General features: G+C 42.6%; 1 protein-coding gene across 1 annotated transcript in view; it reads left to right on the top strand.

Annotated features, from left to right (window-relative positions):
• shank2b (SH3 and multiple ankyrin repeat domains 2b) overlaps positions 1–19,456 on the top strand; it is a 70,380-nt gene that overhangs the window by 33,366 nt on the left and 17,558 nt on the right. The window contains exons 13-15 of the mRNA XM_076265420.1: positions 13,511–13,592; positions 16,610–16,692; positions 18,015–18,139. Of these exons, the coding sequence (XP_076121535.1) occupies positions 13,511–13,592; positions 16,610–16,692; positions 18,015–18,139 (290 nt within the window). The remainder of the gene's footprint in view (positions 1–13,510; positions 13,593–16,609; positions 16,693–18,014; positions 18,140–19,456) is intronic.

The following is a 19,456-nucleotide window of genomic DNA, read 5'->3' as shown; positions in this document are numbered from 1 at the left end:
GGACATGGGTTGACCACTTTGACGAACCATGTCACTTGGTGTATGTGTGTGTCTTCTTGTGTGTGTGTTTGTGTGTGTGTGTGTGTGTGTGTGTGTGTGTGTGTGTGTGTGTGCGTGTGTATGTGTATGTGTGTGTGTTGTGTGCGTGTGAGCGTGTGAGCGTGCATGGGTGACTGTGCGCGTGCAAATTGGCATAAGGGGCCAGGGGCAACATTCTGTTGAAAGTAGTTATTTTGGTCCAAATGAACGGCTTCCACATCAGTGCAGCCAGTGTGCCACGGCTTCACAAGTGCACACGGAGGGCTCCATGTGGCCAGCGCTGCGGGCCAAAGCACCAGAGGTTGAAAAAAAAAAATCAGCAGCACATCTCTCTCTCTCTCTCTTGGAGGAATATGCTCAGTGTTGAGGGCCATTCACCAAGGCCCAGCGAGAAGCCTGGTTCATCTTATGATTTAGTGTCTAGACAACTAAAAACACCCAAAGCCATCCTGCCTCTGAATTAACATAAAGATATATTCAACTAATCAGATAGAAAGGTTACCAGTAGTGGCTGTGTCCGTGTTGGTGGTGCATCTGAGGGGCGCTCTTATGTGTAGAGAAGTCACTAAATGGACTGAAGGACATTGTGTGGGGGAGGAAAAATAATAAGAGATCTCTGCTGCTGCTGATGTAAGTGAGTGGAACGACGTCAGCTGTCATTGCTCTAATGGATGTGGCCCATGTGACTAACCTCTGGAGAGTGACAAGCTTTGCTGATTTAGTAAGCCATGGTACAATGCTTCCTTGCAGCATTCAGTATGTTGGAAAAAGAAAAAAGATGCAGTCTAATGTAATATTTTTGTCCGGGAGGATCCTCACAGTTCCTTTGCAATCAAATGCCCTTATACACAATCCTTACTCTGTAAATGGGAACAGACTTGTTCTGACCAAGCCATACACTCCCAGCTAGTTAACACTTCTGGAGCATAGAAAGGACCTTTGTTCACAATTACAGTGATGAGGTAAGAGAGGAGGTGAGAGGAAGGAATCAGACCAGGCAGAATAAAACATATTAGTGTACTATTAGTAAGGTATACACTCAAGAATACAAACAAGATGGATGTTGGATACAAATGGAAAGAGCCAGCATCATTATGTAGAGCAGCTGGGTGGACGTGCAGGTCACTCTTATAGCAGCAGAAAGCAGGAAAACATGTTAATGATAGAAACAGACAAAAATTACGTTTTTTTGTCACTGTAACTATTTTTGCACCGCTAGCCCTCCTATCGCTGGTCTATGGTCTTTCTTAATGAGTCCACTGTTGTCCATCCACAGCAGTGTTGGGAGTAACGGCGTTTAAGTATAACGGCGTTACTAACGGCGTTAATTTGTCAATAACGGAGTAATCTAATTAATTACTTTTTACAACGTTACAACGCCGTTAACGTTACTGGACGTTAAATGCTGTGCGTTACTTACTTTGCATTGATTGAATAAACTGTGTAATAGACCTCTCCAGAATATATCCCGCCTCCTAACTTCCGTATCCATCCAACTTCCGGGCGTGGATTGTCTATGGGAAATAACATGGCGTTTTGAAAGATCGTACCTGTCAAACTCTGTAGGTGACAAAGTAGAAAAAGCTGCTGGGCAGATTGGCCTACACACTTCTGCCATCTAGTTTCCACTGGATTTTTTGATTTTCGGTGCCGTTTGAGTAGTATAGTCTATAGTGTACTACTTAAACGGCACCGACAATCAAAAAATCCAGTGGAAACTATATGGCAGAAGTGTGTAGGTCAATCTGCCCACCAGCTTTTTCAACTTCGCTACCTACAGATGTTTTACCGGTATGATATTTCGAAACGCCATGTTATTCCCCATAGACAATCCACGCCCGGAAGTTGGATGGATACGGAAGTTACGGAGGCGGGACTTATTCTGGAGAGGTCTATCCGAACGCACCCCTGGTTCACAGCTAGTGAGGAGGTGGGTTAATAACGACGTAAGCGGTTAGGATTGGCTAAGGCAGAGTCATGTTTCATGATAGCCAATCAGAGCCAGTGTTTTTACACACTTGCCAGCACACGCGCCACACACACGCAACAGCTAAAGTAGAGATTCGATGAAACAGCAGAGGTCAGGAGCAATCCGATGAAAAGTTGGCATTTTCAAGGTGGAGATATAAGCACTACTTCAAATTCATTGTGGTCAAAGGCAAGAACGTGCATGTAATGTGTACATTATGTCCAGGAGCGAAGACTTTGTCGACATCCGTTGTAAGCAACTCTAATTTAATGAGGCATCTCACACACGCTAGTGGCCAAAAACACCGATAGCCCCCCTCCTCCATCAGAGATGATAGCTCGCCATCCACTAGCAAAGAAGGACTCGGAGCAATGTCCTCCAAGCAGCAAAAGCTAGATATGTCTGCCTAACAAAAACCTATGACACAGGCTGAAGTCAACCGTAGGTCTGTCGATGTACAATTTCCCCTTGGGGATCAATAAAGTATCTATCTATCTATCTATCTAATAAATATCGAAAGTTATGTAGCCTACAAACACCTGTCTGTTCTACTAATTTCAACTGGCTTTTCAAAACTGCTCAAAAAATCCAAATTCTTTGACATATAGCAACTTTTTTTTTAACAGTAACGCAAATAGTTACTTTCCCTGGTAACGAGTTACTCTTATCATAGAGTAATTCAGTTACTAACTCAGTTACTTTTTGGAACAAGTAGTGAGTAACTATAACTAATTACTTTTTTAAAGTAACTTCCCAACACTGATCCACAGACAGCAGTCAATGACATGAAAGTAAGTAGTAAGTATAGTATAGTATCTTCAGCTATTACCAACCGTCCTGTATTTCCAACCTCTTACGTGTATGTGTCATTTAATATTCATTTCTATACAAACAAAGACGGCGGATTCCTAAAGAAACGCAAGCACCCACACCATAAGTGTATGTAAATTAGTTATGTACCAAAAATTACATTTTACCGTGACTCGAAGAGCTGTAAACAGTGTAAAGGTTGCGTGTATAAATCCGCTTGGAGCTCCAGTGGAATTTTGATTTGCAACGAGAATTCTCGGGCTAACCGTTGATGTGCCGTGAGAAAGGTTGGGAATAGACACCCACCTGGGGGTCGTTTCTAGAAAGCGTCGTTTGCTAACTTGCGTCGCAACCTTGGTAGTACGCTCCATCGTTCTTGGATTTGGTGTTTCTAGAAAGGGTAGTTCGAACTCTCAATCGCAAACAAGGACGCAAAGTTTGGTCGTTTGAACTACTGCCCCTAGGCAGTCGCACTTGTGTCGTTCCTTGGTAGTTCCTGTTGGTGTCCAGAGCGCCTAACCAAAAATCACAACCGCCTAAACAAAAATTGCGAAGTGGATGTTTATCTCGTGACTCAATGATTGATATATCCTGTTGCTTAATTTTGATTAAGACACTGACTCCCCTACTTAGCTCATTCTTGCTATTTATGTTAATTCGAGTATTACCTTGCCTTTAGTATTATAATCTTCATAGACTCTTACAACAGCAGTGATAAATGGTGTAGTGGCTAGAGCAGAAGACTTGTTATCCCAACGTTGTAGGTTCGATTTTCTTATGATGTGAGATTGTCCTCTTGCTTCTCGCTACCTGCAGGTGAACTGTGTGACACATAGATTAAATTGTTTTTGACTGATGTCTTGTACCTATGGTCTCTCGATGTAGAGTAACTATATACATAAATATGTATGGTCAAATCCTATTGTTGTGTCTCGTAGGCCTACTCTTACTCAGAGATGAAAAGAAGAGATAGAATGCGAACTCCGGCCGAGCGCGCAGTGCACCAACGCGCTGCCGTTAAGCCACGAGACAGTTAATAACCTATGGAATACCCAGATATTTGTCCAGGCTATATATTTTTTTCAACACAGATGTTTAACACAAATAATGACTCATATGGGTCTGCTTAAGTTAACTATTTTATATGCTTGCAATAGGTTTAGGTTTTGGCTGATGGCAATGCCAGCATTAATCACTCGGTTTAGATTAGAAAAATGTCGACATAGGCCGTGACAGAACATTTCTAGGGGGTGGGGTATTACACGTTTCCACTGTTTCCACCAATGATATGTATCGCTGCATCATCAACAACGTTGTTGGAACTACGGTGTTCGAACTTCGGAGGTAGCGAATTGCGACACAGGTACGATGCTTTCTGGAAACAGGTGTAACAGTGTCGTTGTTTGGTCGCAAGTTGCGTCGTACCATGGTGGTTGAGCAACGTCGTTGCTAACTTTTCTAGAAACGACCCCCAGCCCAGCACTAAACTCCAAGCGTGGTAAACAAAATCGGATATTTCAGGCAGTAAAAGCCCCGGTAGGAACCAAACTAGATTTTGTTCAAATCTACACACCTATGGCTACTGAAAAATGTCAGGTTCATTTATCAAATGTTATTTTGAAGTATTAAAAAAATTTGTTTTAGAATTTATGAAACGAAATGGTTGGTAATTAGCACATTTAAGATAAGTAAGTAAGTATTTTTTTATATAGTGCATTTTTTAGCACAGTGGCCACCCAAAGCACAGACAAAGACAACATAAACACTCCAAACTAAGTCCCTGGGCAATGCAGATTCTCTTTGTGTGAACAGCACATTTACATGTAAATATGATCTCACAAAGCATGTATAAACTTTTCCTGTCAGAATAAGGCTTACAGTTTATGCATTTGTAATATCTAAATCAGTGGGTCACTGTACAGCATTTAAACAGTAAAGCAATTTCAGTCTACTTTTATCATCAAGGTATCAAATCAAGGTACCAATCAAGGTAAATTTTAATATTTTATCAGTTAAATATGACCAGGGCTCATGCTTAAAGTGGATCCAATCTCGCCAGATCCAGTACAGTTTTAGGATTGCTCCATTCTTGGGATCAGTTCATGTTAGACCCATCCATCCAGTCCATTGTATGTTTCTATATTTGTATTTGGGATCGGAATCACAGAGTATCTCACACATCGGTACTATTGTGATATTTTGCCATAATATAATAATATAATACTGTATCACAATATAGCAATTCTGCAATACTCAATATATTACAAAAGATTAATTTATGATACATCACACTATCTGTGTAAATGAAGAAGAAAAGGACAAAAAGCGGAAATAATGTATTTATTCATGTCATTTTACAACTAAACTGAAAGTGTTCAAAGTGCATAGTTTTAGCTTAGTGGTTCTTACAAATTAATTTGACAGTGTGTAGAGGACCATAATCATTCAGTTGATCAACGGCAATTCAAATTGTCAGATGAGTCTGTTTAGAATATGAATTGTATTTTATATCTTGCGACATATTGCCATATCGATATTTTGTCTCAACCCTAATTTATATAGTAGTAGTGCGGCTAAGCACCGGAATCGTTCATTTTTTTGCAGAAAGTATGAAACTTGGCACAGTTATACTAATACCCCATGTGATCAAAAATTGAAATGGACCCCAACACATAGCGCCCCCTAGTGGCCGCCATCTTGAATTCAAATATGGCTACCATTCTTAATAGAATTGTTGATAAAACTTCAAAATTAAACAAGATAAAAAAGTCTTTTAAGTTCTAACACTCAATTTTTAGGGTCAAGGAAGCTATTGACCTGATTTCCAAACAAACTTGATGTTGGCCATTTTGAAATCCAATATGGAAACCAAATAACCATCTCTATTGTTATTCATGATAGAAATTAGCCTGGCGGGCCATCCTATATCATTGAAATGTATAGTCTGGAATCGAACCATTCACCTCGCTTAATCCAAGGGGTGGGCAGAGAATTGTCTTTCAAACTGCCTAGGCATGCAATAGGCCAGCGCTACGACTATATCCGTATCCGGTCGGCAAAACGGCAAATACATCCTTCTTCGAAAGGAATGACTTAAGTGCATTGTGTTGCTCAACTTTCAAAGAAAAGCAAAAGTCCAACTCCTCCAAAGTTGATGCCAACGCCGATTCAAACAACCGCTCTTCGTTCGCCATAGCCACCTTCCTTGTTGTTCACCGTCGCAGGACTGTCATTATCCTGTTAAGCCCGCCTCTAACAAAGACTAAGACTCTCTAACAAAATAGAGCGCTGTGATTGGATGACAACCACGGCGTCAGCCAATAGAAATCCCTATGGTTTGATACTAAATTAATTTGCCGCCGCTAGGGTGCGTCTAGATTTCTAGGCTAGATAGAAATATCATTCAAAAACAATTTCAGTTTGAACAGTCATTTTATCACATGACAACCTAAATAATATACGAGGCATCAAGTATAATCTGGTAAGATTCTAATATGGCCACTATGTGTAAGAAAATAAGCCAATTATTCTATATCTTGGTTAATTGAAGTAACTACCTACATCATCAATACATTCTTATTCTACCTTTTTCTCTTTCTGAGCAAACCTTAACTCTTACTATACACTGTTAAAAAAAAATTTACACTTTAAAAAATAAAACACATCAGATCTCAATGGGGGAAAAACATCATGCTGGATATCTACATTACATTACATTTGGCTGACACATTTTTAGCCAAAGCGACTTACAATCTGGTAAACAGTTTAATGCTTTTAAAACAATTCTCTCAACAATTCTAGAACAATTTAAAACAATTCAAAAAGGTAGAGTACAATAGGGAAAATTGCATCAGTGAGTGCTGTTTTTATACAGTCAAGTCAGGTGGTAAGTGCTAGAATTAGCTAGTTGTAAGTAGTGCTACCAGAGGAGATATTCTCTGAAGAGCTGGGTCTTCAGGAATTTTTGAAGATGGAGAGGGATGTCCCTGCTCTAGTAGGAACTGGTAGCGTGTTTGGATTGACCTGAGCATACCGGTGGCAGAGCTAGACGATGTTTGTCTGAAGAGACGGGGGGGTAGCATAATGCCTGTATGAGGGCATTCGAGTAGGTGGGAGCAGTAGGTTTAGCTGGGAGGACCAGCAGTTTGGTTAGCTGGAGGTGGTGTGCCTTCATCCATGTAGATATGTCTGAGAGGCAATCCGAGGTCCGTGCCGAGACCAAGGAGTCAGGTGAAAAGAACAGATAAAGCTGTCTGTCATTTGCATAGTAGTGGTATGAGAAGCTGTGCGAATGGATAATCTGTACCAAAGAAGTGGTGTGGATAGCAAAGAGAAGGGGGCCCAGTACTGAGCCCTGGGGGACCCCTGTGGTGGGATGGTGAGGTGCGGACAGCTGTCCAAGCCATGATACCTTAAACGAGCATCCTGTGAGGTAGGATTCAAACTGATATGGACTGGGTAAAATGTTAGGAACAAAAGGATGCCACTTCGTTATTTGGGAATGAAAATGATCAATCCCCAAACGACTGAAGACCCCCGAAAATCTAAGTGGAAAAAATGACGCGGCAAGCTAGTCCATTTTGCTTGAATTTCAGCGCAGCAACTCATGATGGTACTTAGTAGTTCATATGGCCCTGACATGCTTAATGGCATCAGGGCATGCTTCTAATGAAACGGTGGATGGTGTCCTGGGGGATCTGCTCCCAGATGTTGACATGGCCATCACTGACCTCCTTGACAGTCGGTGATGCAACCTGGCGGTGTTGGATGTACCAAAATATAATGTCCCAGAGGTGTTCAATCGGATTTAAGTCAGGGGAGTGTGGGGCCCACTGCACCAATACAGGGTCAGACAATGGGTCTGAAGTTTTCATCCTGATGCCTAAGAGCAGTGAGGGTGCAGTCTTGCCTATAGAGGTGTGTGCGTCCTTCCAAGGATATCCCTCCCCAGACCATCACTGGCCCACCACCAAACCAGTCATGCTGAATGGTGTTGCAGGCAGCATTACATTCTCCAAGACATCTTTAGACGTCACATGTGCTCAGGGTGAACCTGGTCTCATTTGTGAAAAGCACAGGGCGTCAATGGCGAACCTGGCAATTTTGTATTTTATGGCAAATGCCAATTGAGCTGCACGGTGCTGGGCAGTGAGCATAGGTCCTTCCAGAGGCCATCGGGCCCTCAGGCCACCTTCATGAAGTCTGACAGTGTGGTCAGGGACATTCACACCAGCGGCCTGGAGGAGGTCATTTTGTAGGGCTCTGGCAGGGCTCCTACTGTTTGTTGTTGCACAAAGGAGCAGATACTGGTCCTGCTGCTGGGTTAAGGACCCTCTACCATCCTGCCCAGGTCTCCTAGAGCAACTGTCTCCTGGAATCTCCTACATGCTCTTGAGACTGCGCTGGGAGACATAGAAATCCTTCTGGCAATGGAATGTATTGGTGTGGCATTCTGGAGGAGTTGGACTAGCTGTGCAATGTTTGTAGTTTCTAGTGAAAAATCAGTCAAGGAGGATAAAGATGGAAAATGTATCATTTGCCACCACCTCCATTCCTGTTTTTACAGACCTATCTCCCTTCTTCCTTTTTTCCTTCCAAGTTTTTGGAGAAAGTAGTCCAAGCAAGTCTTGGACTTACTATATCAGAACAACCTGCTAGACCCTATGCAGTCTGTTTTCAAGAGTCATTCTACTGAAACTGCTTTTCTGTCTGTGACCGAAGCTGCTAAGTCATTAGTATTCATTCTACTAGACTTATCTGCAGCCTTCGATACTGTTAACCATGACATTCACCTTTCTACACTATCGGAACTGGCATGTCTAGGAAAGCCCTTGACTGGTTTAAATCCTACCTTAAAGGGCACATGACCTCACCACAGGTGTGCCTCAGGGATCAGTATTAGGGCCCCTACTTTTCTCTATTTACACACTTCCTTGGGTGAGACCATTCGCTCCCATGAATTTGATTATCACTGCTATGCGGACGATACTCAACTTTACCTGTCTTGAGCTTTTGGTGTTTCCACCACAAAGCACACCCAAAGACTGGGCACTGAACGCACTAGCAAGTGTCTAAAAGTGCTGGTTCACTGACTAGCATGAGCCCTAATGTGTCAGGAGGTAGCTAAATTCATAAGGTATTACGTATTTAAATTAGCTTCATTGACAGGCATAATCATTTTATGGGAAGCAAAATGTTAAACTACAATAAAACAAAACAGACCTTTTCAAACAATCACTATAAGCCTTAAAGGGACACCAGGCAACATTTTCGTGTTAATTACTCATCTTCGTAAGTCGGTATATGGTTAAATGACTCATTACAGAGCGAAATGAAGACTCTCTCGCCCGCCCCTACTGCAGTAACAGTAACAGTAACTGCAGTAGGAAGAATATCCCGCTTGCAAGTTCGGTGTATCGTACCCGCCGACCGAAGCAGGATCAGTTTACATCCTGCATCCACAGCACAGAGGCAGGCTAACGAAACGCTAGCGATTGTTGCAAACGTGTGTATAATCAAAACCTAAACACACCTCAGTTTTTGACTCTGTATGTATGGCTACTTCCTTATAATCCAACATGTCTGCCATTTTAATTATGCATGATTGTCTCATTATGTATTTCATAATGCTGAAAGATGGCTATAGACACGTCATATTATGTGTTAAAAGAAGCATAGCATTATAAATGTAGAAAAAAGGGCATATTTATTTGGTGGCCATATTTGAAGTCAAGATAGGGACCACTAGGGGGCGCTATGTGTTGGGGTCCATTTCAATTTTTCATCACTAGGGGTAGTACTATACCTGTACCAAGTTTCGTGCTTTCTGCAAAAACTGAACGATTCAGGTAAAAATCTGGCCTTAGCCGCTGTACTATAGCGCCAATAATAATTGAAATTGTCTCAAGGTTCATTACAGATAAAGAATTTGGTTTGGGTTCCTAGTTCCATTTTTTCCACTCTTCTTTCATGGGTTTTGCACAGCCCCCACTTTGGGCACCATTACTTGATGTGAATATGTACAATGAATGCTAAGCAATTATAGCAAGATATCCCTGCTCGGTTCTTTGTGTGCATTATCTGGATGTGTCCACCTCCTCAGTGGTTAAGCAAAGCTGAAGGCATACTGGAAATGGCTATTTGGTCTCAGACCACTTGGGTTGATGCCATCGCTGGTTGGTTCATTTTAGTGTGCCACGCTCTGGCAGGGAACAAGGTGTGAATGGTGGGAAATACTCAAGCTCTGCAGGGACACTACTCTAGCACTCTACCATGGAAACCACAAACCAGAAACCTTGAAATCCCAGTGGTATAATAAGCCAATATTTTTCTCCCTATCCCCCCTTCTACCCCCCCCCCCCCACACACACACACACACACACACTCACACACACACAAACGCATGCACGCATGCAGACACACATGCACACACACAGACACAGACAAACACACACACACACACACACAACACACACACACACACATGGTTCTAGCCTTCCAATGTCACCAGTAGTGAGAGAGCTATGAATGGGGTAACCATGGAGAGGAACAAGGAAGCAAAAAAAATCTACTCTTGCTGAAATCTGAAATGTATGCTTGTAAATGTGTAGCTGTTTGGGGCATGATGCTATTTTTACCAGTCGAATACTGCATAACGGCACACCGTGCAAGCAGTCATATAACATTCAGCTGGGCTATGTATACAGCACACTGCTCTTATATGGCACCCATCAGCATGTAACAACACCTTTATGTATATGCTATCATCAGTAGACAAGAAAATATGCAAATTGGCAAATGTGTCTTGTTTTTATGTTCAAAACAAGCAGCGATATCACAGTGATGCATTGCATTCATATGAAAAAAATCTCATCCTCATCATGGTAATAGTCTGCATACGTCTACCAGCTCCGGATCCTAAAATGGACAGCAGCTCTATGTGAGTAAGAGCCCTGCTGCCTATGAGGAGGTGATGCCTGCCTGCCTGCCTGCCTCCTGTTGGGTTGAATAATAGTATAAGTATTGTGCCAAACTCACATGGACCTTTCAGAGGAACACACTCATGTACATCCCTGATTGATATATTTCCATGGAAACATCCTCTACACTGTACAGCTCTGTTGCTAAGGAGTGGGCCTTGGCAAGATTTTTTTCCTTTTCTGAACCATCTTTTTTCCTCTCTCTCTCTCTCTCTTTTTCTCTCTCCCCCTCTCTCTTTCTCTCTCTCTCGGCTGTTCAGTACTGAGAACGGAGCTCACATAGGATTCTTCTCCTTATCATGGGTTGTTCTTCCTGGGGTTTGGTTGTGGCTAAGGTTGTCTCATGCCCGCCAGAGTTTGAGCGGTTCCAAAGTTTGCGGGTATGCGCTGTTGTTGTCGTTGGCGGTGTGGCCTGAGGGAAACACGTTGAGTGCTGTTTCCTCCACTGGCTGTTGGAGCCATAAAGGAGCCATTTGAGAGAGGAAAGAGGATAAGCAAGCGCAAAGCAAGGGCCAAATGGACGACCTTCCCAGGAGGAAGAAGGTCCACTTTGGAGGTACAGTCTATGCTTTTGGAGAATGGAATGATGGAATCAGATGATGTGGCATGTGGGCAGTTGAGCTGGGAATATTGGTGTTAGCTGTTGCACACTGGTGGTTAGCTGTTGCATTTGTGTGACTGTGGAGGACTGGGTTACAGAGTGTTTTCAGTGTTGTACAGTGTTGTCTCTTAGTTTACCTTGTTTGCTGTGTTAATAATTTGATATGACATGACCACCATTAATAATCCACTATCTAGGATAATGTCTCATGAGAGCAAGTATTATCTCTTCTTTGATGTTAGTGGGGATAATTTACTACAATTAAAAATACATACATGTTGGAGGCACTGCCTACAAAGTCATTTATATCCACATGTCCCCATCTAATCTAATGTGGGGTGTATCTTGTTTGTTTGATTTGGTCACTCTGTTCTATAGCCACCAGTCAGAGACAAGCTCTCTGTAGAAACCTGGGGGGCTAGATACCCGAGCTCATTTACTATTCACTACTGTGGCTTCTGTCAGTGCTGTCTGCACTCGTGTCAAGGGGGCTTTTTTCTGCTGCTGGTGAAGAGGAAGTGTTTGCCCTCCAGATTTTTTTTTTTTACAGTAAAGTGCTAGACACCACTGCAGCTTAGTAATGACAGGGTGTTTCATTACCCCGAGAAAGAAAGTGAGAGAGAAAAGGATAGAGACAGATACGGAGAGAGAGAATGAAAGAGCGATGGATAGAGAGAGTCATAGACATGCAATTGATCATGGGCTCGTTTTGTTTACCCGTTTGATGTTTGTTTGATATGCGATGTAACAGCAGATGTGAGCAGATATAAGAGGCAGAATGTGAGCTGGTTGTGTGGATCAGCTCAGTGATGAAAGTATCGTGGGCCTACTCCGCGAGATGGCTCAGAGGCGCACACTTGTTCAGCGGAATAGATTTGTATGTTTAGAACAGCGCACACCCTCCCCCCTCTTTGCACTCTATCAAAAATATCTCCGCTGAACAAAGAAACAAGCGGCTGTGACTTTAACAGCTAACCAGTGAGTAGGTTGGAAGGGGGAAAGTGTCGAATCCCACGCAGCCTCCTGATGACTGATATCATTGCATATCAGCATAACTGCAGGAGAACAATAGTGAACAATAGAGCAGAGTTTGAGCGCCTCCGAGCCTTCACTAGTGTGCTCCCAGAAGTGTGCGTGTGTGTACACTGTGGTGACCCCATTTTGACATTTGGTGAAGCAGTAAAGCAAGAGAAGAAAAGGAAACGAGGGATTCTATTTTTTGTTTCTGTTGTAGCTCACAAGCATACATGAAGCCAGCATTTATCCAGCAGTGGTGCACCTCTCACGAGTTGGAAGGCAGCGTTGTCCCCAGAGAAATATCTAGGTTATCAGCCAACCTGGAGGAGGCGGAGGGGGGGGGGGGTGCACTCACTCACTCAGCGTTTCAGTATCCAGCCACCCAGCAGGCAGTTCATTACCTGCCCAAGTTCCCTATCTCTGCTTGTGCAGCGCACTGACCATTTGTGACCCCCATCCCCCCTCTCACAGGACAGTAGCACATGCTGGAGTGTAGCCATCCTGTAAAAGCACACTGGGTTTTGGCTCTGATTGCCTTGCTCTGCTCTGTGTACTGTTACTCACACCTCTTCACTTGTTAAGTAATTCAGCTACCTGCCAGCTCTCACTGTGCTTGCCATTATGATGCATCCTGCTTAATGTATAGTGCAGTTTTGTAATGATCGACTCTATTAGGTAACTCAAATTTGCAAATTGAGAGTTGATCTGCTGTTAAGGACATATCTCAACTTTTTAACACTGCTACCTGGAATCATTTTGTACAATTATCTGTATGTGTTTTGTTTTACTTTAATACCATATATACAATATATAACAATGCCTTGCTTCCAAAGGCCACCTCTAAGACATTTATCAGTGCGCTTCCCCAATATTCATGTCATATTTCAAACAGTGTTTTCCTGCTGCAATTTCAGTTACTCTTGGGGAATATCCTCCTGTGCACGTCAACATACAGTATGTCAATATAGTGTTGTGTTGTTCAGACACAGTCAACAATCTCTGACAACCATGAAGTTGTGAGATCACATAACAGATACATTTCTGATGTTCAGGTCAATATTTAATTTTGTACCTGTATTTTGCAATTTCCTTTAGATTCCAGAGCTGACCGATCAGAGAGAAGAAAGCTATTTCGACATTACACAGTGGGATCCTATGACAGCTTTGATGCATCAAGGTGAATATACACACGCACACACACACGCACACACACACACACGCACGCACGCACGCACGCACGCACGCACACACACACACACACACACACACACACACACACACACACACACACACACACCATCTGTGCAAACACAAACATGCAAATTCACTAAGAATAGACACTACAGTTGCCCTATTGAAGCACTGTTTTCAGTTTTTTTTTCATACATCCTTGCTACCTTGCTATAATAAAATTTTCAAGTTATTTTTAGGTTGACTGTGCATTTTGTTCATATTAGAATATCTATTCTTCTACAATTTTCCTCCTATATTACCATTGCCTTGACTTATCTGACCTTGAAATATTGTTTTTCTCAGAAGACGATTCCTGTGTTGGTTTAACTGACTTTAATTAAGAGCATTCGAGAAGGCCCGGGCCTGGGCCACAAGATCATCAATCTATTATTCATGCCCCGTGACTCCTTATGTGTTCCTCCACTTGCTCTATTTCATGTGCTGAAACCCACCCTTGTCCCCAATAATTGATCACAATATTGTGATGCACAAATGCTTTACAGTAGTAAATTAATATTTATCACCTTAGTTTACAGTCCATCCACCAGTCTCATTCATTATGTAGGCAACTGTTTGGTCAGCTGCAATGCATTCTAATTAAATGCCGGTATGGGCAGTACACACTTATTAGTAGTCTGTCTACGCTTACAGTATCTCAGAATTACAGCAACTGACCTTCCATAATTAGACTTCTGTGTAAAGCAGAATTATTGTATTTACAGAACTACATCATAATTGTCCTTGTATGAAATGGCTGTGTTTATTCTTTAATGGAAGTATGCATTATTTGCGTGAAATTATGGATAGTAAAAATATGTTTAAACAACGTAAGCAGATCTAAGAGCCCTGCATGAGAGTACTGTTGACTTCACTCTTGGTAAGATCTCTGTTTCAGTGGTGTGAAAATGCTTACTGTCAGATGGCTGGTTATGTAAGCAGAGCTGGAGCTTGGGGGTCACAATTGCTTATGGGTAGTCATCGCCATCAGGAACATAATGAATTTCCTCAGCATGTTGTGATGTTGCTGTAACGCAATGCCATTCTGTATTCAGTGACATATTCAGCTCAGCCTTTACAGTCCTACAGGAATGTATAGATTGTTACAAGCTCACATTTTTACTCTCTAATAATGGCTAACATTTCAGTTAAACAAAGGTGAATCCCCCAAATATTCTACATTCTACAATCTACACTATATTATCATCATTGTTTACTATGACTGACTCTTCCAATGAAACCTGTTCAGTGCCCATGCATGGGTTAGAATGTGGCTAGTGGTAAAACCCCCTGTATGCCCCTGTCATTTCCAAACACTCCAAACGCTTGTCCTGCCAGGCTGAGGAGGACGGAGAGAAAATGATTCTCGGCTGTTTTCACTGTCTGCCCAGAACCAGCTGACACACCCTGTGTACAGCGCTGGTTTCCATGGAGACGCAGAGCAAATCCATGGCAGTGCAGAGCCGAATGCATCCTGCAGTAGCTGTTCACAGGGACAGAGTTCTCTCTAGGTAAACTTTGACTCTGTATTCCCCTGCAGTGTTGTGGTTGGCCATGTGGAAACCACCATATGGACGCCAAAGTACTCGCTGGGATGCAGTGACCAAATGCATCATTCAAGACAAATGTCCAAATGCATTATTTCACTGAGAATTTCATACAGAACAAGACTAGAGCAAAACCTGCAGTACAGTGCAGGGATCTGGTCTTTGGACTAATGTCCACTGAATTGGTGACCTGCACAGCTGTTATGTTCATACAGAGACTTCCAGAAATGCCTAAATCATCCAGTCAACACCACATGTGTTATCTTAAGTGTGATAACTAATTGTGCAATGAAAAGACAAGGCTTAGTGACTTTGCCTGCAATTACTGGAGAGGCTCAGTATGAAGTGGAATTACAATAATAGCCACACAACTGGTTCTGACCAAAGGCCCTACTCAGTCTGACAAATGCCAGTCCTGTGCCTTATGTTGCTATGCCAACCAGGCTACATATAACATTGGAGTCAGTAGCATCTCTTCAGGACCTCACTTGAAAATGAATTGTTCAGTTGCTGAGAGTCAGAGGTTCAGAAACCTGGTATGCAACCAGTTTAATATGAGAGAGCAGATTAAAAACAGAGCGGATGTTATGGTATCCACAACACCTACATTATTCTATTTTTATTCAGTATTATTTTGTTTTGGATAGGCTATTTAATTAAATGTTTTGGAAATACAATAATGTTATACTGAGTTCTTGCTGGTACAGATCGCACCAGTACAGCTATGTGTGCATTTGAAATAAGCCTATTTTATTCATTGGCCTCATGCCAAATACAGGCTACTTCTTCGCAAATTTCACTGGGCCTTGTTTACTATTGCTCACTATGCTCGATTTCACAAGCCTGCGCTTTGAAAGTGTTTTTTATAGTGCCCAACGCTGCGCGTAATGGTCTTTTCCTGATATACTTTTTACTACATTCCTCTCTGTCTTTTTTTTCTACACGTCTGTCAAAATTGGTTTTCATTCATGCATTCACTTACTGTCCGCCCCTACAGTAACTCTCTCTCTCTCTCTCTCTCTCTCTCTCTCTCTCTCTCTCTCTCTCTCTCTCTTGTCTTCGCTCTCTGCTCCCTAAAGCCGGTCTACCCGCAAAGATCCTGTAGCATCTCATGCATTTCTCCCGTGGATTTCAGCCTCTCTCTGTTGGTGATGTTTGTTTGGTTCTTGCGTTTCTGTCGTTTGCCCTGGCCCTCGCCTTATCGTGCTGCTGCTCCTCCGACAGCAAATGTGGTATTATTCTCTGGAAGTAATCGCCGATGGTGCAGTTTAGCAACATCGCATCGTTCTGTATAGATCATGCCGAGAGGACAGCCGACGCCTGTCATGATGAAACATCACTCCGGGCGAACAGCTGTTGCGATGATGAGAATGATAGGATGCAATAACGGTCGTTATGCGCGGAATTTTCTCCACAGCGACTGTGTTATTGACGAAAAGACGGTAGTGCTGCAGAAGAAGGATAATGAGGGATTCGGGTTTGTGCTACGAGGGGCGAAAGGTAGGAGCTGGACCCAATTGTTTCTGCCTCCCCATCCTCGTGCTTCCTTCACCGTTATGTGTTTCCTGTCGTCTCGGTTTAAATGATCAAAGTTGTCTTAAGACAGGCCAATTCTATTAGCCTTGTTTATCCCCACGTCCCTCCAATGGTGTACAGCTGTAGTGAAGAAAAAAGTTGCTGGTCCTTAGATTTACACTGGCATTATTGTGGTTCTTCAGAAAACAAAACACCGCATGCAATATTAACTGTTCCCCACTGTGGTGCATTCACTCTAAGAATAGCCTACCTTTGAAAAGAATGAAGTTAACAAAACAAACAAACTTACAAAACAGCAAATGGATATGCATCAAAATACTTTTTTAAAAATTGGTCAAGTGGGTAAAGTTCTAATCTCAAATTAAGCCGAAACTTGATACCCAGGCTGTACTGAGTTTACCCAGAAGCACTACTTGGCTTTTACCCTGTGTGACAGCCATGTAGATGACTGCTTGAGTCGCTAAGTTACTGTGACAAGCCCAGAGTATGACAGAGCACTGTCCGTGTCTCACATGTCCATTGCAAATGTTCATTTTCACATACTGTGTGTCCCTACATGTGATAGAACTTGTTTTCACCACCGTCCTACCAGTCCAGTCCTTTGCACTGAGCAGCAGAAGCTGAACTGAGGCACAGTGCGCTGGGGTGCAGTGGTGTCCTCCTCTAGTCCTGCGCTGGGGCGTCTGGGCTCAGTGGAGTTGCAGCAGTGGAGCCGCGTGCCAGTCTCAGATCCTCTTCTGTGAGCGGGCCAGCCCATCGGCGCTCCATACTGTCCTTTTGTGTTGTGCTTGTGCTCCCCGTTGTCATGTGTGCCGACAGGTCTGCATGGTCATCTCTGAGATGAGATGCGTCACATCATCAAACATGTCCTCATCATCCACTCATCTCATGCCACAGAATGCCCTCATAATGCTGTTCAGCTGATCACTCTGCTGTGATGTTGGACTTCTCTGTTGTTGACTCATTAAGAGACCCCTTGTACTGTGTCTGTACCATGACTGTGTAACTGTTCCAGGCTGCATTTATCAAAAGTACCGTTGTGCCACTGTCTTTATGACTAAGAGAGAGATATATATATAAGAAATAGAGTATGAGACATAGAGAATATGTATAACACTGTCATTTAACAGTGGTTGTAGCACAACCCTTTTGGGCAACGTAGCCCTGTCTTTGGTCAAAAGTGCTTTCTCTGTCAGCCCTCCTTCAGTACACCATGACTCACCGTTTTTTGTTTTTGTTGTTTTTTTTTTGCCTGGGCTTTTGCCTTGGTGCCCTCTGCTTCTCAGCTGATACCCCTATCGAGGAGTTCACGCCGACCCCAGCCTTCCCTGCCCTGCAGTACCTGGAGTCTGTGGATGAAGGTGGGGTGGCCTGGCAGGCAGGACTGCGCACCGGGGACTTTCTCATTGAGGTAAGGCTGTGGTTACTCTTCTGGGTTAGGCCAGTGGCTCTTAGACTTAACACGCCATGCCCCAGTTTGACATTGAGAAAAAAATACATTTGAATAGTTTAATATCAGTCCATTAAACTGAAATATTTGATCAGTAAAACATTTCTTAATTTAATTTAATCAGAGATTTTGTTCAAAATGGATCAAACATGGCCGGCTCAAGTATGGTTTTATGATTAGCCATGTGTCATCCCATTGTTTGGATCTGTTCATGTTGGCAAATGTTCATTGTATTACACTATAAGACTAGGTTTCACTTCTAATATAGGCTAAATATTATGTTTAGCCGATATGCAAAATGGGCTGTAAAGTTATCACCAAATGTTATATCTAGGCACTGTTCTATACTACAGTATGTACTATAGTAATCTATGCTATCTATGACCCATTGAATCATTTGGAAATGGCATCTTAGTGTTGATGATGTTGATGATGAGTAAATTTCGCTGATGAGTACATTTCTTACGTTGTGATGTTTTAGTCTGAGAGGTGGAAGAAAGGAGCATGGCCGGTGTTTCCTCATGCTTACTGAGAATCATTTGGGATGTTATTCTTCTCAAGATAGAATCAAATGACAATGCTCTTTGGTCCCCCTGAGGGCTAATGTTGGCTTCCTCTCTGTGTGCACTGAGGGTCTCTTCATAACTTGCTTGCTTCATCTGTAGACAGTGTGTCTTTAAAAGCTGTTGCTTTGGTTTGGGCTTTGATTGTGTCTCTTGGGTGTCTCTGACTATGGGAGTTGACATTTGTCCACTCACAGTAAGTAATAGTGTATGTGGACTATGTGTAAAATTGTATATTATTTGTACCAATGTATATTTGTCTTTCCTTTTTTCTTTCTATCTTTCTTTTGTTCGTTCTTTCATTCTTTCTATCTTGTACCTACTCTAAAGTCAACTTATTTTATCGGCACAGCAAGAAAACCATACCTGACTGTATAGAACTTATGTAACAAGAGTGAAAACATATGAGTAGATCTTGCACAAGTTGAGCTCTTTGGATTGCTGTGAATACTGTGAATCTTTTTGTTTGAAAGGCAAGAAGGAAAAACGTAAAAGCCTTGATGCTCCAATTCAAACAGCCCTTTGATACACACTGGAGGGCTGAATGGGGGGATGACTATGAACAGCTAGCCAAGCCAGCCCGTGTCTAGCACCGAGGCTCCACATCAGCAAAACAAATACATTTTGCATGTGGAATGTACCCATGTTGCATAAAAGCTTCATGTCCGCAATCCACTCTTGCATCTCGGCAGCAGTGAACAGGTGGGAGGAGGCG

Source organism: Alosa pseudoharengus, unplaced genomic scaffold (assembly GCF_046254945.1).
Source record: "Alosa pseudoharengus isolate Yale_2024_CS ecotype anadromous, Long Island Sound unplaced genomic scaffold, YU_APseudo_1.1 YU_APseudo_1.1_scf_10, whole genome shotgun sequence".
In the NCBI taxonomy this organism is placed as follows: Eukaryota; Metazoa; Chordata; class Actinopteri; order Clupeiformes; family Clupeidae; genus Alosa; species Alosa pseudoharengus.
This window is presented reverse-complemented; position numbering and strand designations above follow the sequence as displayed.